Genomic DNA, 25102 nt, shown 5'->3' on the forward strand with positions numbered 1-25102 from the left:
AGTGATGGAATACTCTCCACTTGCCTGGATGAGTGCAGCTCCAACAACTCAAGAAGCTCGACACCATCCAGGACAAAGCAGCCTGCTTGATTGGCACCCCATCCACCACCTTAAACATTCACTCCCTCCACCAGCAGCGTACCATGGCTGCAGTGTGTACCATCTACAAGATGCACTGCAGCAACTCGCCAAGGCTTCTTCGGCAACACCTCCCAAACCCGCGACCTCTTCCACCTAGAAGGACAAGGGAAGCAGGTGCATGGGAACACCACCACCTCCAAGTTCCCCTCCAAGTCACACACCATCCTGTCTTAGTATATCGCTGATCCTTCATTGTTGCTGGGTCAAATTCCTGGAAAACTCTACCTAACAGCACTGTGGGAGTACCTTCACCACACGGACTGCAGCGGTTCAAGGCGGCGGCTCACCATCACCTTCTCAAGGACAATTAGGGATGGGCAATAAATGATGGCCTTGCCAGCGATGCCCACATCCCATAAAAATGAATTTATAAAACACTTCTCTCCAGGCCTGATAACAGTCTTGGTCCAAACAGGTACACAAGAGCTGAATTCCAGAGGTGAGCTGAGAGTTACTGTCCTTGACATCAAGGCAATATTCAACCAAGTGTGACACCAAGGAGCCCTAGTAAAACTGAAGTCAATGGGGATTGAGCAAAAACTCTCCAGTGGCTGGAGTCATCCTGACATAAAGATGGTGTGGTTGTTGGAGGCCAGTCATCTCAGCTCTAGGACAATGCTGCAGGAGTTCCTCAGGGCAGCATCCTACGCCCAACTATCTTCAGTTGATTCATTAATGATCTTCCCTCCATCATAAGATCAGAAGTGAGGCTGTTCACTGATGATTGCAGTATTCAGTTCCATTCACAATTTCTCAGATAATGAAGCAGTCCATGCTCGCATACAGCAAAACCTGGAAAACATCCAGGCTTGGGCTTCAAAGTGTCCAGTTACATTCATGTCACACAAGTGGCAGGCAATGGACATTCAATGGCAGGACCATCACCAAGTCACTCAACATCAACATCCTGGGCATTACCATTGACCAGAAACTCTACTGGACCAGCCACATAATTGTCATAGTTACTAGAGCAGGTCAAAGGCTGGGCATTCTGTGGCGAGTGCTCACCTCCCGACTCCCCCAAAGTCTCTCCACCTACAATACGCAAATCAGGAATGTGATGGAATAATCTCCACTTGCCTGGATTGGTGCAACTGCAAAACTCAAGTAGCTTGATACCATCCAGGTCTAAGCAGTCCATTTGATTGGCACCTCATCCACTAGCTTAAATGCCCACCCCCTCAAACAAGCGGCATTCTGTGGTTGCAGCGTGTACTATCTACCGAACACACTCTTCAAGGCTTCTTTGGCAGTACCTCTTAAACCAGCGAGCTCGGCCACCTAGAAGGAAAAGGGCAGAAGGTGCATGGGAACACCATCACCTCTAAGTTCCTCATCAAGTCACACACCATCATGACTTGGATATATATTGCCATTCCTTCATCGTCGTTGGGTCTAATCCTGGAACTCCTACCTAACAGCATTGTGAGAGTATCTTCATCACATGGACTATAGCGATTCAAGAAGAAGGACGACCACCACGTTCTCAGGCAATTAGGGATAGGCAATAAATGCTGGTCGTACCAGTAATGCTCACATCCAGAGAATGAAGTTGAAAATTATCCATAACTCAGTAATGGCTCAGTGGTTAACACACTCGCCTCTGAGGCAGAAGGTTGTGGGTTCAAGTCCCATTCCAGGGACTTGTGCACATAAAGCCAGCCTGACACTCCAGTGCAGTGCTGAGGGAGTGCTGCACTGTCGGAGGTGCTGTCTTTCGGATGAGATGTTAAACCGAGGTCCTGTCTGCTCTCTCAGGTGGACGTAAAAGATCCCATGGCACGATTTCGAAGAGGAGCAGGGGAGTTATCCCTGGTGTCCTGGCTAATAGTCATCCCTCAATCCACATAACAAAAACAGATTATCTGGTCATTATCACATTGCTGTTTGTGGGAGCTTGCTGTGCGCAAATTGGCTGCTGCGTTTCCCACATTAAAACAGTGACTCCACTTCAAAATTACTTCATTGGCTGTAAAGCGCTTTGAGACGTCCAGTGGTCGTGAAAGGCGCTATATAAATGCAAGTCTTTCTTTAATAAACTGACCACAAGAGTGGCTGCTGTCTGCACTGGAAATTGTCACACAGTTGTGGCTGGGATTAAGGACACATGACATATTTAGGGACGATTACAGGCAGCTTTACTTTGTATGAAGCCCATATTTTGATGAGGCAGTGAAAGCAAACTTTACAACTACTTGAGATGGTGAAGTTGAGACTACGCCTAATGGGAATGTTCAATGCTAATGTTTAGGTGCCACAAGTAGAATAAAGATTCAATTTCCAGCAGTGATCTCTCAAATTGACCACAAAAAAATCATTCTCTAAGTTTTGTCTTAGATTACATCTGTATTTTTTATTTGTATTCTTCCATAAAAATAAAAGTCAGAACAAAATTGTTCAATTCAAAACATCTAAAATAAAACACCATGTAATCTATGGATCAGAGTGATCTCAAATGCTATGCTATTTATTTTTACCATTGTCAAGGCTTCACCATCAGTGAGTTGTGATGAGACAAGAGGAGCAATGCAAATGGTTCTTTTAAAGTCACTTTAAACAGAATATTCCATAATAATGCTCACACATAGTCAGAAGAAAAAGACAGACTTGCAATTATATAGCATATCAAGTCTATCAGAAATGTCTTAAAGCACTTCACATACAATGAATTACTTTGAAGTTCAGGGATAGTGTTAAGCAAGCAAATACAGCAAGTATTTGCATATAACGAGCTCTATATACAGTACAACAATGAGATAAATGAACAGTTAATTCGTTTTTGGTTGTATTACTGGTCACAACACTGGAAGAACACCCTGCTCTTTTTCGAATAGTGCCATGACATTTTTAACATTTATCTGAACCATCAGAACAACCAGGCTTAATGTCTCATCTGAAGATCAGCACCTCAGACAATGCCGATCTCCTGTTCAGCAATGAACTACCTCAGTACTGCACTGACTGCCAGCCTAGTTTATGTGCTCAAGCCTTGGAGAACAGCTTGAATTCACAACCTACTGATTCAGAGGCAAGAGTCCGACGCGTCCCAGAAATAAAATATGTTTACACTATTTTTGTTATCTATTATCTTGAAGGAGTTTTCTTTAACACATCTACAGAGCTTGTTACTGAAACAATACGAAGCAAAGAAATAATAAAATTGACAACTAACAAGTATTCACATTACTCATTATTATCCACTTCACTAATTATGACATTAGCATCTCAGTGAAGGTATTAATATGAACGACAAATTAGGTAATGTAGAATACAAGCTACCTCAAAATTTGTCTAACTGACTTATAATTCTTATTTAAGCAAAATCAAAAAGGACTTGCAATTAACTACATTCATGTTTTCTTTTAAGTACAGAAGCTGAAAGGTCCCCTGTTGACATGAAGTTATACAATTCTCAACTATCTAGAATACCTTTTATGATGGCTATTAATGTACTTTTGGTTGTTGGAAAGACAGTTATCAAAAGAACTTGATAGACAAAACAACCTTATTAACTAAAAAGAAATGTTAATTGATTGCGGCAGCATTGCAGTTAAAAATTCAAGTAAGCAAGAATTTCTGCTAACTGCTCAACTTTCTGAAATTATTACAGCAACTCTTCTAATCTTATGCCTACAATTAATATCAGGGTCAAGTTGCTCATTATTATTAAGGTCATTTAAGAACATATCTGGAAATACTCACATGCACGAGATGAAATATGATGTACAAGAACTGCTTACACAGTTACATCTTACTGCTTAGCTTTTCATAAGTTGGGACAGAGATGATTTAATGAAAATATGTCTTTTTTATTGTGTATTGCAACAATTTCTATGACCAATTAATTTCCCTTGTTTTCATTTTTCCAAGTGTGTGAAATGAAAGACTCAGTAATTACACAATGGGATTTTGTAAATATGTTTAAAAAAATCACTTCAGTCAGATAAATTTAAAGTGGCTTCCAATATGTAGTCTGCAAAACTGCAGTTTTAAGCTTATTGTACCAACAGCCCATTACAAGTAAAATAAAGTCAAAATTCAATTTTTAAATAATCAAGAGACTCCAATATACCAAGTCTGTGAATCAATTCAATTGCATTTATTTAATAACACAATTGGAACAACAATAATATGGATACTAAAGTCCTGACACTGGGTTAAAACTCTCAGGAAAAAAAAATCAGAATTGTCCTTTAATTTTAAAAGAAGATTCTCACCTCAAACCTTTCAATTTCAGAGCCAGGAAACAATTAGCCATGTTTTTAAATTTTGCACAACTGTTTGTGATGCAGTTAAAAATATTGATTTTGTTTTAAATCTTATCATAGTCTTAGAATAGTACAGCACAGAAGGAGGCTATACGGCCCACCGAATCTGCTTTGGCTCTTTCGAAGAGCAATCCAGTTAGTCCCACTCCCCCGCTCATAGAAACATAGAAGATAGGAGCAGAAGTAGGCCATTCGGCCCTTCGAGCCTGCTCCGCCATTCAATGAGATCATGGCTGATCATCCAAATTCAGTACCCTGTCCCTGCCTTCTCCCCATATCCCTTTAGCCTTAAGAAATATATCCAACTCCTTCTTGAATATATTTAATGAACTGGCCTCCATCGCCCTCTGTGGCAGAGAATTCCACAGGTTCACCACTCTCTGGGTGAAGAAATTGCTCCTCATTTCAGTCCTAAATGGCTTACCCCTTATCCTTAGACTATGGCCCCTGGTTCTGGACTCCCCGGCCATCAGAAACATCCTTCCTGCATCTAGTCTGTCCAGGCCTGACAGAATTTTATAGGTTTCGATGAGATCCCCTCTCAATCTTCTAAACTCCAGTGAGTATAAGCCCAATCGACACAATCTCTCCTCATACGTCATTCCTGCCATCCCAGGTATCAGCCTGGTGAATCTTCGCTGCACTCCCTCCATGGCAAGAACGTCCTTCCTCAGATAAGGCGACCAAAACTGCACACAATACTCAAGGTGCGGTCTCACCAAGGCCCTGTACAACTGCAGCAAGACATCCTTGTTCCTGTACTCGAACCCTCTTGCTATGAAAGCCAACATACCATTTGCCTTCTTAACCGCCTGCTGCACCTGCATGCTTACCTTCAGCGACTGGTGCACAAGAACACCCAGGTCTCTTTGCACTTCCCCTTCTCCCAATCTATTGCCATTCAAATAATAATCTGCCTTCCTGTTTTTGCCACCAAAGTGGATAACCTCACATTTATCCACATTATAGTGTATTTGCCATGTTTCTGCCCAATCACCCAACCTGTCCAAATCGTACTGGAGTTTCCCGACATCCTCCTCACAGCATACCCTCCCACCCAGCTTTGTGTCGTCTGCAAATTTGGAGATATTACATCCAATTCCCTCGTCCAGATCATTAATATATATTGTGAACAGCTGGGGTCCTAGGACCGATCCTTGCGGTACCCCACTAGTCACTGCCTGCCACTCGGAAAACGACCCGTTTATTCCAACTCTTTGCTTTCTGTCTGCCAACCAGTTCTCTATCCAAGTCAATACCTTGCCCCCAATCCCATATGCCTTAATTTTGCACGTTAATCTCTTATGCGGGACCTTATCGAAAGCCTTCTGAAAGTCCAAATACACCACATCCACTGGTTCTCCCTTATCTATTTTACCAGTTACATCCTCAAAAAATTCCAGTAGATTAGTCAAGAATGATTTACCTTTTGTAAATCCATGCTGACTTTGTCCGATCCTGTCACTGCTTTCCAAGTGCTCTGCTATTACATCTTTTATAATGGACTCTAGCATTTTCCCCACTACCGATGTCAGGCTTACCGGTCTATAATTCCCCGCTTTTTCTCTACCACCTTTTTTGAATAGTGGGGTAACATTAGCTACCCTCCAATCCATGGGTACTGTTCCAAAGTCTATCGAGTTCTGGAAGATGACCAGCAATGCATCTACTATTTCTAGGGCCACTTCCTTAAGTACCCTAGGATGTAGATTATCAGGCCCTGGGGATTTATCGGCCTTTAGTCCCATCAATTTTCCTAACACCATTTCCCTACAAATACTGATTTCTTTCATTTCCACCCTTTCATCAGACCCTATGTTCCCCGGCATCTCTGGGAGGTTATTTGTGTCCTCCTTTGTGAAGACAGAACCAAAATATGTATTTATTGGTCTGCCATTTCTTTGTTCCCCATGATAAATTCCCCTGATTCTGACTGCAAGGGACCTACGCTTGACTTCACCAATCTTTTTCTCTTCACATATCTATGTTCCCTGAAAGCTTACTCTCATAATCTATTTTCCCTTTCTTAATTAATCCCTTTGTCCTCCTTTGTTGAATCCTAAACTGCTCCCAATCCTCAGGATTATTGCTTTTTCTGGCCAATTTATATGTCCTCTCCTTGGATCTTATGTTATCCCTAATTTCCCTTGTTAGCCACAGTTGAGTCACCTTTTTTGTTTTATTTTTATGCCAAACTGGGATGAACAAACTCTGTAGTTCATCCATTCGGTCTTTGAATGTTTGCCATTGCCTATTCACTGACAACCCTTTGAGTGACATTCCCCAATCAATCCTACCCAACTCGCTCCTCAGACCATCGTAGTTTCCTTTATTTAAATTGAGGACCCTCGTCTCTGAGTCAACTACTTCATTCTCCATCTTAATGAAGAATTCGATCATATTATGATCGCTCCGACCCAAGGGGCCTCGTACAACAAGATTGCTAATTAATCCTTTCTCGTTACATAATACCCAGTCTAAGATGGCCTGATCTCTGGTTGGTTCCTCGACATATTGGTCCAGGAAACCATCCCGTAAATACTCCAGGAATTCCTCCTCCACAGTATTGTTACTAATTTGGTTAGCCCAATCTATATGTAGATTAAAGTCACCCATGATGACTGCTGTGCCCTTATTGCACGCTTCTTTAATTTCCCTTTTAATGCCATCCCCAACCTCCGCCTTACTGTTTGGAGGTCTATATACCACTCCCACTAACGTTTTCTTCCCCTTAATATTGCTCAATTCTACCCATACAGATTCCACATCATCAGAGCTAATATCCTTCATTACAATTGTGTTAATCCTTTCTTTAACCAGTAATGCTACCCCACATGGGGTAGATTTTCCCGAACCTGTCGGGAAGAAGGCGGGGCTTCCCTTTTCGAGTTTTTGACCCGCCTACTTCGACGCCCGGCCAATCCGCGCAATTTTCCCTTGATTGACCTTGTTGAGCCCGCTCAGCAGGCCAATTAAGGGCCACCCGGCAACAGGTGACGTCACAGACTGAAATTTCATCTATCAAGAGTTTTTGACAGATGAAATATCAGTGTTTTACAGCTGTTTGAAGTTAAATGTCTCAAGGCACTTCACAGGAGCGTAATCAGACAAAATTTGAGACCGAGCCAAAGACAGGATGGAGAGAGAGAGAGAGAGAGACAGACAGATGAGAGTCAGACAGACAGGAGAGAGAGATAAGAGAGATAAAGGTGAGGCAGAAAGAGAGAGAGAGGACAGACAAACAGACATACAGCCAGGCAGGAGAGAGAATAAGAGAGAGGGGTGAGAGATACATGCACACAAATGGCTAATGTGGGAAATGGAAAACATCACACTGGTTTATAATAAGGGATACTCTTTTGATGTTGGAGCTAAGGCAATAATGTCAGGGTACAGAAGAGAAACATTTATTCCACGTGTTCTTGAAATGGGAAAATTATTCATTTCCCAGTGCTAATATCCCTGACCAAAATCAGTACAAAAAAGGAATCATTTACTTAAAAAGTCAAAACCAGATAGAAAGAGAAAAACACAAATGAGAGCATGTAAGAAAGAAAGACTTACACTTATATAGTGCCTTTCACCTCAGGGCCTCCCAAAGCACTTTACAGCCAATGAAGTACTTTTGAAGTGCAGTCACTGTTGTATTGTAGGAAATCCAGCAGCCAAATTGTGCACAGCAAAACCCACAATTATGACCAGATACAGGAAACTTTCGATTTACCGGCACCTAAATAACCGGAAATCTCGGTTAACTGGCAAAATTCAGGAGTAGGTTCAGGTAAGTTTTATTACTTGCCTTCCTCGATCTGTTGCTGTGCAAGGGTGTGGCTGCAGCTGTTGCTAAGCTACAGAGATGCTTGAAACTTGTGGCCATTGTGTAAGCAACAGGGTTTGTTGCTTTATACGGAACTTTCAGCTCCGTATCTTTTACTATAGCTTTCGGTTATCCGGAATTTTTGATGAACCGGCACCACATCGGTCCCGGATAAAAAAAAGTTTCCTGTAATTTGTTTTTAGTGATGCAAGTTGAGATATAAAGGCCAGGACGCCGGGGAGATCTCCCCTGCTCTTCTTCAAATTGTGCCATGGGTTCTTTTACGTTCACCCAACGGGGCAGACAGGGCCTCCGACAGTGTAGCACTCCCTCAGTACTGCACTGGAGTGTCAGCCTCTGGAGTGAGACTTGAACCCACAACCTTCTGACTCATAGGCGAGAGTGCTACCACTGAGCGACAGCTGAGACAGTGACAGAGGAACAGCTGAAGAGAACAGGAGAGAAACATGAAGTTCCTATTGAGTAATGCTGTGTAATGTTCATGTCATGATACTATGGTCGCCAGGGCAAAACCAAAATGCAAGTCCTTACAAAAGTTGCTGATTACAAATCATACATAACATCTTGGATACCTGCTCCCTAGAGCCATCAATTTCAACCAATATGCTAGATAGCAACCCTGCAGCACCAGAGACTGTATTACATGATTTTTCATTAATAATTTTTTTCTGACTAGCTAATAAAACTTGCTTTCCATTTGTTTTAGTACAGAATACAAATACCTGCTATGTGTAAGGTAGGGATCCTAATGGTTCTGAAACCAAATAGACTGTTAAAGATAGCTCACGTGAGAAAGAATCATACAACACAAAAGGAGGCCACTCAGACAATCATGCTTGTGCTGGCTCTTTGAAAGAGCTGTCCAATTCTTCCCACTCCCTCACGCTTTCCCCATAGCCCTGCAATTTTTTTCCCTTTTCAAGTATATATCCAATTCCCTTTTGAAAGTTATTATTGAATCGGTTTTCCCACCCTGTCAGGCAGTGCATTCCCGAACTAAAAAAGAACTAAAAGTAAAATAATTTATTTAAATGTTAATTCGAGATCACTTATGATGTGCTGGGGGGGAGCTATCTTAAAGAGGATGTGAGTTTCACATGTCTTGGATTTTTGTAAAAAAATAAAATAAAAATTCTACTATCCTGAGGGTTTTATACCTTAATGCGAGAAGCATCAGGAACAAGGTAGATGAATTAGCTGTGGAAATAGAGGTTAATAATTATGATCTAATTGGGATTACGGAAACATGGTTGCAGGGTGAGCAGGGCTGGGAGCTTAACATACAGGGGTATTCAGTATTTAGGAAGGATCGACAAAAAAGAAAGGGAGGAGGGGTAGCATTGCTAGTAAAAGAGGGGATAAATGCAATTGAAAGGAAGGATATTAACTCAGTTAATACAGAATCTATATGGGTGGAGCTAAGAAATAGCGAGGGGCGAAAAACATTAATAGGAGTGGTATATAGGCCTCCAAATAGTAAAATAGAGGTTAGGGAGGGCATCACGAGGGAAATTAGAGAAGCGTGCAATAAGAGCACAGCTGTCATCATAGGTGACTTTAACTTACATATAGATTGGACTAGCCTAATCAGTAAAAATAATGAGGAGGAGGAATTCCTTGAGTGTTTAAGGGATGGTTATCTGGATCAATATGTCGAGGAACCAACTCGGGAACAGGCTATATTGGACTGGGTACTGTGCAATGAGAAGGGACTAATCAGTAATCTTGTTGTACGGGGACCCTTGGGTCAGAGCGATCATAACATGATCGATTTCTCACTCGAAATGGAGAGCGAAGAAATCGACTCAGAGACTAAGGTCCTGAATTTAAACAAGGGGAATTATGATGCCATGAGACGGGAACTGAGTAGGTCTGATTGGACAACGTTCCTGAGAGGACTGGAGGTAGATAAACAATGGCAAACATTTAAAGATAGAATGACAAAATTGCAAAAATTGTTTATACCAATCTGGCATAAAAGGAAATCTAAAAAGGTGACTCAACCGTGGATAACAGGGGAAATTAGAGACAGCATAAAATCCAAAGATAGGGCGTATAAAATAGCCCAAAAAAGCGCCAGAGCGGAAGATTGGGAACAGTTTAAGATAGAGCAAAGGAGGGCAAAGGGCATGATCAAGAGGGGCAAAATAGCTTACGAAAACAAGCTGGCGGAAAATATAAAAACTAACTCCAAAAGCTTTTATAAATATATCAAAAGGAAAAGACTGGTGAAAACCAAAGTTGGTCCATTGCAGTCAGATACGGGGGAATATATAATGGGAAATAAGGAAATGGCAGATCAACTAAATGCATACTTTGGGTCAGTCTTTACGAAGGAAGACACAAAAAACCTCCCTGGGATATCGGGAAAAATAGGGACATTGGCAAAGGAGGAACTGACGCAAATCAATATCTCTAAGGATATGGTGTTAAGGAAGCTAAAGGGATTGAAGGTGGACAAATCCCCAGGGCCTGATAACATGCATCCTAGGGTACTGAAGGAGGTGGCCCTAGAGATAGCGGATGCACTAAGGATGATTTTTCAGAATTCATTAGACTCGGGAACAGTGCCGATGGATTGGAGGGTAGCTAACGTTACCCCACTATTCAAAAAGGGGGGTAGGGAAAAAGCAGGTAATTACAGACCTGTAAGCCTTACATCAGTTGTGGGCAAAATGCTGGAGTCCATCATTAAGGATGAAATAGCGGAGCACTTAGCAAATGGGGACAGGATAGGACAGAGTCAACATGGATTTACAAAGGGTAAATCGTGCTTGACTAATCTATTGGAATTTTTTGAGGGAGTAACTGGTAGAATAGATGGGGGAGAGCCAGTAGATGTGGTGTACCTGGACTTCCAAAAGGCCTTCGATAAGGTCCCACATAAAAGATTAGCATGGAAAATTGAGGCTCATGGGATAAAGGGGAAAGTTTTGGCGTGGATAGGGAACTGGCTGTCAGATAGAAAACAGAGAGTTGGAATAAACGGCTCATTTTCTGAATGGCAGGCAGTAACAAGTGGGGTACCACAGGGATCTGTCCTGGGCCCCCAGCTGTTCACAATTTACATTAATGACCTGGATCAGGGAGTCGGATGCAGCATTTCCAAATTTGCAGACGACACTAAACTAGGAGGTGGGGTGGGCTCAGAGGAAGAGACCAGGAAGCTCCAGAGCGATTTGGACAGACTGGGCGATTGGGCGGATAAATGGCAGATGCACTATAATGTGGACAAGTGCGAAGTTATCCACCTTGGGTGCAGGAACGGGAGGGCAAATTATTATTTAAATGGCAATAGATTGGGAGAGGGGGAAGTACAGAGAGACCTGGGTGTTCTTGTACACCAGTCACTGAAGGCGAGCATGCAGGTGCAACAGGCGGTCAAGAAGGCAAACGGTATGCTGGCCTTCATAGCAAAAGGGTTAGAATACAGGAACAGGGATACCTTGCTGCAGCTGTACAGGGCACTGGTGAGACCACACCTCGAGTACTGTGTACAGTTTTGGTCGCCTCATCTGAGGAAGGATGTTCTTGCCATGGAGGGGGTGCAGCGGCGATTCACCAGGCTGATACCAGGAATGGCGGGAATGACCTATGAGGAGAGACTATGTAGTTTAGGGATGTACACACTGGAGTTTAGAAGATTGAGAGGGGACCTCATAGAAGTGTATAAAATTCTGACAGGTCTAGACAGACTGGATGCAGAAGGAATGTTTCCCTTGGCGGGTGAGAACAGAACTAGAGGACATAATTTAAGGATAAGGGCTAAACCATTTAGGACAGAGATGAGGGGGAATTTCTTCACTCAGAGAGTGGTGAACCTGTGGAACTCATTGCCACAGAGGGCAGTGTACGCCAGCTCATTAAATATATTTAAGAGGGAATTAGATATATTTCTACGGGCAAAAGGGGTTAAGGGTTACGGAGAGAAGGCGGGGACGGGATACTGAATTAAAGGATCAGCCATGATCTCATTAAATGGCGGAGCAGGCACGAAGGGCCGAATGGCCTACTCCTGCTCCTATCTTCTATGTATCTATGTATCTATGTATCTGCTATGACTAGGTCACTTAGCAAGTACGAGACTAGATTATGATATTTAGTTAAAATGTGTACAAATAATTTACAAATCACAGTTAACAAGATATTGATGGTTAAATGCTATATTTAAAACTACCACTATCCTAAAAATGAGCAAAGCAATAGCTCACAAATATCTTAAATTTTTGCCATTGCTAATTGAGGAAGTGCCAAAATTTGATATTCAGTCATTAAACATTTTTTTGAACTTTTTTTCTTCCAAAAACCTGTGGGAGTACTTTTTATTTCTTTTTATAGTTAAAGAACATAAATTAAAAATTTTGATCAATGCTTTTTAAAAAATTCTCACCCCACAGTGATTCACCATATTGGGATTTCAGCTATGGCTGCTGCAGTGATGTCAACAACAATTCCTCATCTGTCCCACCACACCAACTGCACCCCCCACCCCCACTTCCATAAATCCTGAATTGGCTAAATTCAATGCAACAGAAACTGGTAGTTCAAACCAGCTTGAGAGTTAACCCAGAGGTAGCAGACCTTTGGAAAACACACTACTGACTGGACATGCACTTTACCCAGGGTTTAGTGGCTCAAAATCAGCTTCCAGACCAATCTGAAGTTATAGTTCACTTTACACAAGTCACCTCCCATAATAATTATGAGCTAGGACAATGGAATATTCTCTTTTTAAAGTAGACCACACTTACATAAAGGTTAGTGAATTTGTAATGAATGATAGAACAACATAGGAGCAGTAAAAACATAGTTACAGGTTCATACCTTAATATATGCCTAAGTAGAAACTATAAAGAAGTCATTTTTGTGCATGTTATGATTTTATTAGTTGCAGTACTAGTGTGAATTAAAAAGCAACAGTATAGGAGTTGAACAGGGAAATTTGAAGCAGTGCGATGAGTGACATGAATAGAACTATAGAAATCGGACAAAGCTTTTATTACAGCAACTTCACAATTGTACAATTACCTGGAGTTTCTTATGCAATTCTTATTAAATACAAACTACAACACTTAACACAGAATTAGAAACAGCAATAGAAGACATGAGTATGAGCCAAATGAAAACTCAAAAGTGGGAGTAAACAAACACTGAGAGAACAAACAATGTCCTACACTAAGAATATTTTCTGCAAAATTCTCTTCTTAGCCTTCTTTGATTTGTGCAACTTGCATGCATTTTAGTTGAAAATGTTCACGAATACAGGTATGCTGTCCATTTCTCTGTCTATCCCTATGTATTTTCCAGTATGCACCTTTTCAACTAAAAACAAAAACATCATAGAACAGTAAGACACTAACAGGACCACTGATGGTTATGGCTGCAGACAACTGGACTGTTATGAATGCATGCATTGATGGTATACAGCAATTTGATCAGATTAATCATCAGCATGGTCATTGTCAACCTATTCCATTCTTTGCAGGCCTTTCCTTTCTGCAAGCATGGTAAAGAGGGAAAGAAGTAAAATAACTGGTTAGTTTTACTGCAGTTTTCTGTGCCACCTTTTTTGGAAAAATACACAAAGACAAAGCACACAGCCACCAATATATCAGTTATATTGAGTGCATACTGTATATACAGCAAGCAGTGTTGAAACATACACTGCATATAAGAAATTCTCATATGTAAAAATAATTTACAAATGCAAAGTAGTTTATTTTTCAATATTAGAAAACACCCTTGCACAGTAAATATAGCCAAGTAACTATAATTAATTACCTGTAACATTTGCATGCCAATCCCCTCTCTCAACCTGTATGGTCTAATTACTCCATCTTCATGAATAAATCGAGGTGGCCGAAGGCTTTCAACATCTTCTGATGTTTCTGTAGCTCTATCAAAAAGAAGAAAATGTTTGCAAAATAAAAATGTGCAAAAATATTACAAGTTTAAAACTTGAAAAATAACCTCCTGTAACAACTAGTATATTATAATTTCCAGCTGACACCACTCGTTGGATGTTCAAACTGAAATTTTTAGGGGACTATAGGTTTTTCAGGATGACTGAGTTAAGATGTTCCTTATTCATTCTTATTTGTCTTGTAATAGTGCTAACATATGAATACCATGATTATTTTACAGTTGTAAAAATTTAAATAATCCAAGCTTATCAGTCTGATATGCATTCTAACACTTCAAAATTAAAGGTTTGTTTGGGGAGACCCCACCATATATTCAACTACCTTTCATGGATCAATTCCCCTCTCTTGTCATTTGCTCAGCTGAATCAGGCCGTGCACAATTTTGGCCTCCTGTGCCTGTCTTGCCCAGTATCTAATTATATGATGTGTTACCCAGGAGTATAACAATAGTGCCCCCTTGTGGTCTGAACTGGATATTGGGCCTTTCATATGCTCTCATATACATTTCTAAAATCTTTCAATAGGTGGACTGAAAACTTTAGTGAGAGAAAGCCTGATGCAAATTGTATAGCTGTTTTATTTTACAGCAAGCGACTATACAGAGTAACAGTTAAAGCAAATTCCAGTTCCTTCACGCATTCACTTCTCTCCTTGAGAAATGAGGAAAAAAATAAACCATATCCTTTTTGTGGGTTAACTTACTGGTTCCGTACATTACCTTTCTTTTTAGACAATTTATAATGGCAAAAACATTATTTATTCTCCAATCCTTTTCATGAGAAAGAGAGATCAAAATCCAAAAACGTGACAGCACTATATGAATGAACCTTCCTGTTGTTCTAGACATGCAGAAAACTCAACTGCATAGAATTCAAGACATTTTTAAACAGATAGATATTTGATAATTTCAGTCCATATTTTACCTTTTTATCCCTTGAAAAGTGCTGCTGGCAAGGTCTATGATGCCTCCAGTGGGTCTTGCCACTGCTCCAACCAAGCCCTTGCCAATGCCTTTAAAAAAACCAGCTGCACCTTCTTTCTGTGCACCTACAAAATTAATTTAAGAAAATAATTTCATTTTTCCATAACTATGAACCTTTAAAACTGAAAAAAGTTATCACAATCATTTTTCTTTTACCTTTAATAGGTTTTGTCACTATTCCAGTGATTCCACTCACAAAACCCTAAAAAGATAAAAAGTACAATCAGCATCTTCCAAACAGATTTCCTATGTTGAATATTACAGCATTATATGTACTATAAAATAGATGAAACTGTCTACAACTTTAAACTATATTGTGTGAGAAGTAACTAGCAACCAAAAGAAGCTGTAAAAGAATCTGCAAGAATCTGTGCAGTAGGGCACTGTAGTGTAGTGCTTATATTACTGGACGAGTAATCCAGGGGCCTGGACTAATAATCCAAAGAACACAAGTTCAAAACCCACCATGGTAGTTTGAAAATTTAAATACAGTTTATAAAAAACCTGGATATAAAAAGCTGGAATCAGTAAAAGGAACCATGTCACACTGTCCCAGAAACCCAACTGACTAATTAAAACATAACCTGCCATCATTACAGTCCCACACCAATGTGGTTCATTCTTAATTACCCTCTAAAGTGGCCTAGCAAGCCACTCAGTTGTATAAAACCCCTACAAAGAATAACAAGATTAATACCAGACGGATGCGCCGTCTGTGATCTAGTTAGATCCAGGATCTGATGGTTTCCACCCCAGTGTATTAAAGGAAGTAGGTGAGGAAATTGTAGATGCTCTAGTCCTGATCTTCCGAAACTCTCTCTATTCAGGATTGTCCCCTTAGATTGGAAAATTGGCAATGTCACTCCACTACTCAAGAAGGGTAAGAGAGATCAACTAGGAAATTATAGGCCTATTATTCAAATGTCAGTTGTGGGGAAGTTATTAGAATCTATTATTTGGGATAGAGTGACTGAGCAAACATGAACTGATGAGAGAGAGCCAACATGGATTTGTAATGGGTAAGTCATGTCTAACAAGCCTAGTTGAATTTTGAGAGGAGGTAACCAACGTAGTAGATAAGAGAGTGTCTATGGATGTTATTTATATGGATTTCTAGAAGCCATTTGATAAGGTTCCACATAAGAGACTGCTAACAAAAATGAGAGCACATGGAATTGGAGGCAACCTTTGACATGAGTATGGAATTGGTTCGGAGGTTGGAGACAGAGAGTAGGGATAATTAGCAGGATGTGACGAGTGGTGTCCCCAGGGATCTGTACTGGGGCCTTAGTTTTTCATTATATTTATAAAAGACTTAGATGAAGGAATAGAGAGCCATGTATCTAAGTTTGCAGCTGACACCAAGTTGGTGACACAGTAGATAGTGTAAATGGGAGCAGAAAGTTGCAAAGAAACATTGATAGATTAAGTGAGTGTGCAAAACTGTGGCAGATGGAGTTCAATGTGGAAAAATGTGAGGTCATCCACTTTGGACCCAGGATCAGAGTATTTTCGAAATGGTGAGAAGCTAGAAACTATGGCAGAGCAGAGAGATTTAGAACAGAAATCACTAAAAGCTAACAGACAGGTACAAAAATTAATTAAAAGGGTCAATGGAATGTTGGCCTTTATTTCAAGAGGGCTGGAATACTAATGGGTGTAAGTTATATTACAGTTATATAAAGTTCTGGTTAGACCCCATTTAGAGTACCACATTCAGTTCTGGGCACCACACCTCAGGAAGGATATTTTGGCCTTGGAGGGGGTGCAGCACAGATACACCAAAATTATACCAGGTGGGAAAGGGTTAAATTATGAGGACAGGTTAAGAACATAAGAAATAGGAGGAGTAGGCCATTCAGCCCTTAGAGCCTACTCTGCCATTCAATAAGATCATGGTTGATCTTCTACCTCAACTCCACCTTCCTGCACTATCCCAATATCCCTTGATATCCTTAATATTCAAAAAACTGTCAATCTTGGTTTTGAATATACTCAACAACTGAGCATCCACAGCCCTCTGGGGTAGAGAATTCCAAAGATTCACAACACTCAGTGAATAAATTTCTCCTCATCTCAGTCCTAAATGGCTGACCCTTTATTCAGAGACTGTGACCCCCTAGTTCTAGTCTCCCCAGCCAGGGGAAACATCCTCCCAGCATCTACCCTGTCAAGCCCTGTAAGAATTTTATATGTTTCAATGAAATCCCCACTCATGCTTCTGAATTCTAGGAAATATAGGCCTAGTCTCCTCAATCTCTCCTCATAGGACAACCACCCCTCCCCCCAGTCGCAGGAATCAGTCTGGTGAACCTTTGTTGCACTCCCTCTAAGGTAAGTTGCACAGACTAGGCTTGTATTCCCTTGAGTGTGGAAGTTAAAAGGGTGATCTAATTGAGGTGTTTAAGATGATTAAAGGAGTTGATAGGGTAGATATATAGAGAGAGAAACTATTTGGTGGGGAGTCCAGAACAAGGGGGCATAATCTTAAAATTAGAGCTAGGCCGTTCAGGGATGATGTCAGAAAGTACTTCTTCACACAAAGGTTAGGGGAAATCAGGATATCTTACCCCCAAAAAAGCTACTAAGGATAGGTCAATTGAAAATTTCAAAATGGAGATTGATAGACCTTTTTTTGTAAGGGTATTAAGGGTTACGGAACCAAGGCAGGTAGGTGGAGTTTAGGTATAGATCAACCATGATCTAATGGAATGGCAGAACAGGCTCGAGGGGCTGAATGGCCTACTTTTGTTCCTATGAATAAAGTCATATAGGAACGTGTAAGTTGTTTGCTTGTTAATATCGTAGATTTACCAGAATGATGGACGCCCAGGGTTAAATTACGAGGCGAGATTACACAAACTAGGGTTGTATCCCCTGGAATTTAGAAGGTTAAGGGGTGATTTGATAGAAGTTTTCAATTTATTAAGGGGCACTTATAGGGTAGAGAGAAACTAATTCCACTGGTTGGGGAAGTTAGGACTTGGGGACATAGCCTAAAAGTTAGAGCCAGGCCTTTCAAGAATGAAGGTAGGAAACATTTCTACATGCAAAGGGTGGTAGAAGTTTAGAACTCTCTTCTGCAAATGGCAGTTGATGCTAGATCAAATGTTAATACCTTTGGTTAACAAAGTTAAAGTTAAGAGATATGGGGAAAAGGCTGGAGTTAGGTCACAGATCAGCCATGATCTCATTGAATAGCAAAACAGGGTTGAGGGACTAAATGGCCTACTCCTGTTCCCATGTACCTATGATTCTGTATCACACACTGTATGGGGGAAAAGTAATTTAGCAAATCCTACCGACACCAAGCCTTTTCCTCCACGTACAATGCCTTCTTTAATCCCACTTGGTTGCTTGTTCATGGCCTCTCTACGTCTCTGCTGGTACTCTTCATCCATCGTGATAGCAGCTACGCCTTTTGCCATTGCCCCTGTTATTCTAGATGCAGCACCTGCAATACCACCTGCAGGAAGAATTTAGAATTAATATCATGAGCAATAACTGTTTTGCAATTTACTTATTTTTTGAAGATCCTCAATATTCTTGACTTTGTCTATGTACAAATAATCAACGTGCAAGATTTGTAAACATTGCAAATTCAAGGAACTGAAATTGGTTGATATGTTATTTAAAACGGTAGCATAGTGGTAATGTCACTGGGCTAGTAATCCAGAGGCCTGGACTAATGATCCAGAGACAGGCATTCAAATCTCACCACAGCAGCTGGGGAATTTAAATTCAGTTAATTAAATAAATCTGGAAGAAAAAGTTAGTATCAGTAATGGCAACCATGAAACTATCGAATTGTCATAAAAACCCATCTGGTTCACTAATGTCTTTAGGGAAGGAAATCTGCCGTCCTTACCTGGTCTGGCCTATATGTGATTCCAGACCCACAGCAATGTGGTTGACTCTTAGCTGCCCTCTGAAATGGCCTAGCAAGTCACTCAGTTATAACTAACCGCTACGAAGCATAATAAGAATGAAACTGGACAGACCACTCGGCATCGACCTTGGCACCGGCTACAGACATGGCAACAGCACACCCAGCCCTGCAAAGTCCTCCTCACCAACATCTGGGGACAAAATTGGGAGAGCTGTCCCACAGACTAGTCAAGCACAGAATCATACCTTTCATCCGATGTCCCAAACTCCTCCATCATCATCCTTGGGTATGTACTGTCCCACCGCAGGACAGTCACACCAGGGGTGGTGGCACAGTCAGGAAGGAGTGGCCCTGGGAGTCCTCAACATTGACTCCGGACCCCATGACTCGTGGCTTCAGGTCAAGCATGGGCAAGGAAACCTCCTGCTGATTACCACCTACCACCCTCCCTCAGCTGATGAATCAGTACTCTTCCATGTTGAACACAACTTGGAAGAAGCACTGAGAGCAGCAAGGGCACAGAATGTAATCTGGGTGGGGGACTTCAATGTCCATCACCAAGATGGCTCGGTAGCACCACTACTGACCGAGCTGTTCGAATCCTGAAGGACATAACATTCAGTCTGGGCCTGCAACAGGTGGTGAGAGAACCAACACGAGGGAAAAACCTACTTTATCTCGTCCTCACCAATCTACCTGTCGCAGATGCATCTGACAATGACAGTATTGATAGCAGTGACCAGCGCAGAGTCATTGTGGAGATGAAGTCCCATCTTCACACTGAGGACACCCTCCATCATGTGTGCCACTACCACTGTGCTAAATGGGATAGATTCAGAACAGATCAAGCTGCTCAAAACTGGGCATCCATGAGGAGCTGTGGACCATCAGCAGCAGCAGAATTGTATTCTACCACAATCTGTCACCTCATGGCACGACATATCCTTCACTCTACCATTACTACCAAGCCAGGGGACTAACCCTGGTTCAATAAAGAGTGTAGAAGAGCATGCGAGGAGCAGCACCAGGCGTACCTAAAAATGAGGTGCCAACCTGGGGAAGCTGCAACACAGCACTACATACATGCTAAAAAGCGGAAGCAGCATGCTATAGACAGGGCTAAGCGATCCCACAATCAACGGATTAGATCAAAGCTCTGCAGTCCTGCCACATCTAGTCGTGAATGGTGGTGGAGCATTAAACAACCAACGGGAGGAGGAGGCTCCATGAATATCCCCATCCTCAATGATGGTGGAGCCCAGCACATGAGTGTAAAAGACAAGGCTGAAGCGTTTGCAACCATCTTCAGCCAGAAGTGCCTAGTGGATGATCCATATCGGTCTACTCCCGAGGTCCCCACCATCACAGAAGCCAGTCTTCAGCTAATTCGATTCACTCCACGTGATGTCAAGAAACGGCTGAGCGCACTGGATATAGCAAAGGCTATGGGGCGCGACAACATCCCGGCTGTCGTGCTGAAGATTTGTGCTCCAGAACTAGCCACACCTCTAGCCAAGCTGTTCCAGTACAGCTACAACACTGGCATCTATCAGACAACGTGGAAAGCTGCCCAGGTATGCCCTGTCTACAAAAAGCAGGACAAATCCAACCCGGCCAATTACTGCCCCATCAGTCTACTCTCAATCATCAGCAAAGTGATGGAAGGTGTCATCGACAGTGCTTTAAAGCGGCACTTACTCTCCAAAAACCTGCTCACTGACCACTTGGCTCCTGATGCGCCATCAATTACTCAAAAGACTGAGGTTGAGCGAGTAACAATCAGGCTTTTATTAACTAAAGAATGAAGGTCTTGTCTCGAGTGGTCGACCCGTCCAGAATACTAAGGGACTGGGAGGTAGTCACTTATATACCTGGAATAGTGGGAGGAGTCAGCCGAGGCATGTCCAGACCTGTACCTAGTGGAATACACATACAGACAAACAGGTTATAACAGTGGTTTACCACATTCACCCCTTGTTTAAAAATGAGTCCGGCGGGGTGAAGTGTATTTAAAAGTTCGTGTATTGGAGTCTCTCCGGAGGTCTTGTCTGCCGCTGTGATCGACGTGGCGACGGCAAGGGTGGTGGAGCTTCCGGCGTCGCGTCCCGTGTAGGCTGGGGCCCTGGAGTGTAGTCCTCGTGGGTGACGGTCCAAGGCGAGCCGGCTGCTGGGGTTGGATATCGGGTCGTGGGGGGGGGGGGTGGTAATGGGTAGTGGGTTACAGCGGTCCCCGAGGGTGCGAGGTCTCGTATGGAGACTGTGTCCTCCCGCCCGTCCGGGTACGCAATGTAAGCGTACTGGGGGTTGGCGTGGAGGAGGTCGACCCTCTTGACCAGGGGGTCTGTTTTATTGGCCCTCACGTGTCTTCTCAGTAGTACCGGCCCTGGGGACGTCAGCCATGGCGGTAACGATGTCCCCGATGTGGACTTCCTTGGGGAGACAAACATTTTCTCGTGAGGGGTGGCATTGGTGGCAGTGCAGAGCAGTGACCGAATCGAGTGGAGTGCATCGGGGAGCACCTCCTGCCAGCGGGAGGTCGGAAGGCCCCTAGACTTTAAGACTAGTAGGGCGGCCTTCCAAACTGTTGCATTCTCTCTTTCCACCTGTCCGTTCCCCCGGGGGTTGTAACTGGTGGTCCTGCTTGTGGCAATACCCCTAGCGAGCAGGTACTGGCGGAGTTCGTCGCTCATAAACGATGAGCCCCGGTCGCTATGGATATAGCTGGGGAAACCGAACAGGGTGAAGAGGCTGTTCAGAGATTTAATGACCGTGGCACTGGTCATGTCCGGGCAGGGGATAGCGAACGGGAACCGGGAGTACTCGTCAATGATGTTGAGGAAGTACACATTGCGGTCGGAGGAGGGGAGAGGCCCTTTGAAATCGACGCTCAGGCGTTCGAAAGGGCGAGTGGCTTTTATCAGGTGGGCTCTGTCTGGTCTATAAAAGTGCGGTTTGCACTCAGCGCAGACTTGGCAGTTCTTGGTCATGGTCCTGACCTCCTCGATGGAGTAAGGCAGGTTGCGGGCCTTGATGAAGTGGAAGAACCTGGTGACCCCCGGGTGGCAGAGGTCATTGTGGAGGGCCCTCAGCCTATCGATCTGCGCGCTGGCGCAGGTGCCACGCGATAGGGCATCTGGGGGTTCATTGAGCTTCCCAGGCCGGTACAAGATCTCGTAATTGTAGGTGGAAAGTTCGATTCTCCACCTCAAGATCTTGTCATTTTTGATTTTGCCCCTCTGCTTGTTGTTGAACATAAAAGCAACTGAACGCTGGTCAGTGAGCAGGGTAAATCGTTTTCCGGCCAGGTAGTGCCTCCAATGACGCACAGCCTCCACGATAGCCTGGGCCTCCTTCTCGACCGCGGAGTGTCTGGTCTCCGGGCCCTGGAGGGTTCGTGAGAAGAATGCCACAGGTCTCCCTGCCTGATTAAGGGTGGCGGCCAGAGCGAAGTCGGACGCATCGCTTTCCACCTGGAAGGGGATGGATTCGTCCACTGCGTGCATGGTGGCTTTGGCAATGTCTTCCTTGATACGGTGGAAGGCTAAGCGGGCCTCTGCCGTCACGGGAAAAGAGGTGGACTTGATCAGCGGACGGGCTTTGTCTGCATAGTAGGGGACCCACTGAGCGTAGTAGGAAAAAAACCCTAGGCACCTCTTCAGAGCTTTTAGGCAGTGGGGCAGTGGGAGTTCCATAAGGGGACGCATCCGGTCCGGGTCGGGACCGATGACCCCGTGTTCCACAACACAGCCAAGGATGGCGAGGCGGTCTGTGCGGAATATGCACTTCTCCTTGTTATATGTCAGGTTCAGGAGTTGGGCGGTGCGGAGGAATTTCTCGAGGTTTGCGTCATGGTCCTGCAAGTCATGGCCGCAGATGGTCACATTATCTAGGTAAGGGAAAGTGGCCTGCAGCTCGTTTTGATCGACCATCCGGTCCATCTCCCTTTGGAAGACGGAGACCCCGTTAGTAACGCCGAAGGGAACCCTAAGGAAGTCTTAGAGGCGGTCGTTTGCCTCAAAAGCAGTATACTGGCGGTCTTCAGGGGTTGGATTTCCAGTGCCACCTCAAAAGCGTTGACGCTTCCCGACTGTCCAGGTCCAGGCATGCTGGTGTGAGGATCTTCTCCATTATAAAAAATTTAGTTAATAAAATTGATGCGCCATCAATTACTCAAAAGACTGAGGTTGAGCGAGTAACAATCAGGCTTTTATTAACTAAAGAATGAAGGTCTTGTCTCGAGTGGTCGACCCGTCCAGAATACTAAGGGACTGGGAGGTAGTCACTTATATACCTGGAATAGTGGGAGGAGTCAGCCGAGGCATGTCCAGACCTGTACCTAGTGGAATACACATACAGACACAGACAGGTTATAACAGTGGTTTACCACAGCTCCCAACTTCATTATAGCCTTGGTCCAAACATGGACAAAGGAGCTGAATTCCAGAGGTGAGGTGAGAGTGACTGCCCTTGAAATCAAGGCAGCATTTGACCGAGTGTGGCATCAAGGAGCCCTAGTAAAACTGAAGTCAAAGGGAATCTGGGGGAAAACTCTCCACTGATTGGAGTCATACCTAGCACAAAGGAAGATGGTTGTGGTGATTGAAGGTCAATCACCACAGCCCCAGGACATCATTGCAAGAGTTCCTCAGGGCAGTGTCCTCGGCCCAACCATCTACAGCTGCTTCATCAATGACCTTCCCTCCAACATAAGGTCAGAAATGGGGATGTTCGCTGATGACTGCACAGTGTTCAGTGCCATTCACAACTCCTCAGATAATGAAGCACTCCATGCCCGCATGCAACAAGACCTGGACGACGTTCAGACTTGGGCTGATAAGAGCCAGGTAACATTCGCGCCACAGAAGTGCCAGGCAATGACTATCTCCAACAAGCGAGCGTCTAACCACCCTCCCATGACATTCAACAGCATTACCATCACCGAATCCCCCACCATCAACATCCTGGGGCTCGCCATTGACCAGAAACTTAACTGGACCAGCCACATAGATACCGTGGCAACAAGAGCAGGTCAGAGGCTAGGTATTCTGCGGCGAACGTCTCACCTCCTGACTCCCCAAAGCCTTTCCACAATCTGCAAGGCACAAGTAAGGAGTGTGATGGAATACTCTCCACTTGCTTGGATGAGTGCAGCTCCAACAACACTCAAGAAGCTCGACACCATCCAGGACAAAGCAGCCCGCTTGATTGGCACCCCATCCACCACCTTAAACATTCACTCCCTCCACCACCGGCATACCGTGGTTCCAGTGTGTACCATCTACAAGATGCACTGCAGCAACTCACCAAGGCTTCTTTGGCAGTACCTCCCAAACCCGCGACCTCTACCACCTAGAAGGACAAGGGCAGCAGGCACATGGGAACACCACCACCTCCAAGGTCCCCTGCAAGTCACACACCATCCTGACTTAGAAGTATATCGCTGATCCTTCATCGTCGCTGGGTGAAAGTCCTGGAACTCCCTACCTGGAACAGCACATTGGGAGTACCTTCATCACACGGACTGTAGCGGTTCAAGGCGGTGGCTCACCACCACCTTCTCAAGAGCAATTAGGGATGGGCAATAAATGCTGGCTTTGCCAGCGACGCCCACATCCCATAAACAAATTTTTTAAAAATTCACCCCATATTGTTCTATCAATTACTGATAATTTGGGTTTACAATTATCTTTAGTTTACTTCACTCTTCAGTTTACTGTGAAGAAACACGTGAAACCTTACTCAAAACAGATTAACATTGAATCTTTCTAGTAGTCAGTGGATGACTTGGGATTTGCGGTGATGAAAAAAATATATACATATGAAAGTACACTACACTATGTGCAAGCATAAAAACATGCAAAATTTTATTATACATATACATAAACATGCTTATCGCATATTCACCCACATTCTTTCTAAAGAGTCTATTTACTGCTCTGTGGGTAACAAATAGCAGTCTGATCATCATGGACTAAAAATACGGTTGCATTGTGCCCATTTTTTGACCGCTATGGGTGCCGAATTGGGTTGGAAATGATGTCCGACCAGCACGCACACAAT

The 25102-nt window shown here is 43.3% G+C and overlaps 1 protein-coding gene across 6 annotated transcripts in view; it reads right to left on the minus strand.

Moving 5' to 3' along the window:
• Window positions 1-25102, minus strand: part of vps13a (vacuolar protein sorting 13 homolog A) — a 631135-nt gene that overhangs the window by 43041 nt on the left and 562992 nt on the right. For 4 of the 6 annotated variants that reach the window (XM_085985825.1, XM_085985842.1, XM_085985834.1 and 1 more), the window contains 4 exons: window positions 18456-18619; window positions 15310-15355; window positions 15095-15218; window positions 14029-14143 (listed from right to left, as the gene is read on the minus strand). In XM_085985825.1, coding sequence (XP_085841951.1) covers window positions 14029-14143; window positions 15095-15218; window positions 15310-15355; window positions 18456-18619 — 449 coding nt within the window. Of the gene's footprint in view, window positions 1-12882; window positions 13744-14028; window positions 14144-15094; window positions 15219-15309; window positions 15356-18455; window positions 18620-25102 lie in introns of those variants that run through there. The other 2 variants (XM_085985852.1, XM_085985861.1) reach the window with 2 other exon arrangements.

This window comes from Somniosus microcephalus, chromosome 1 (assembly GCF_052327205.1).
Source record: "Somniosus microcephalus isolate GS21.2 chromosome 1, FLI_Smic_1.0, whole genome shotgun sequence".
Lineage (NCBI taxonomy): Eukaryota > Metazoa > Chordata > Chondrichthyes > Squaliformes > Somniosidae > Somniosus > Somniosus microcephalus.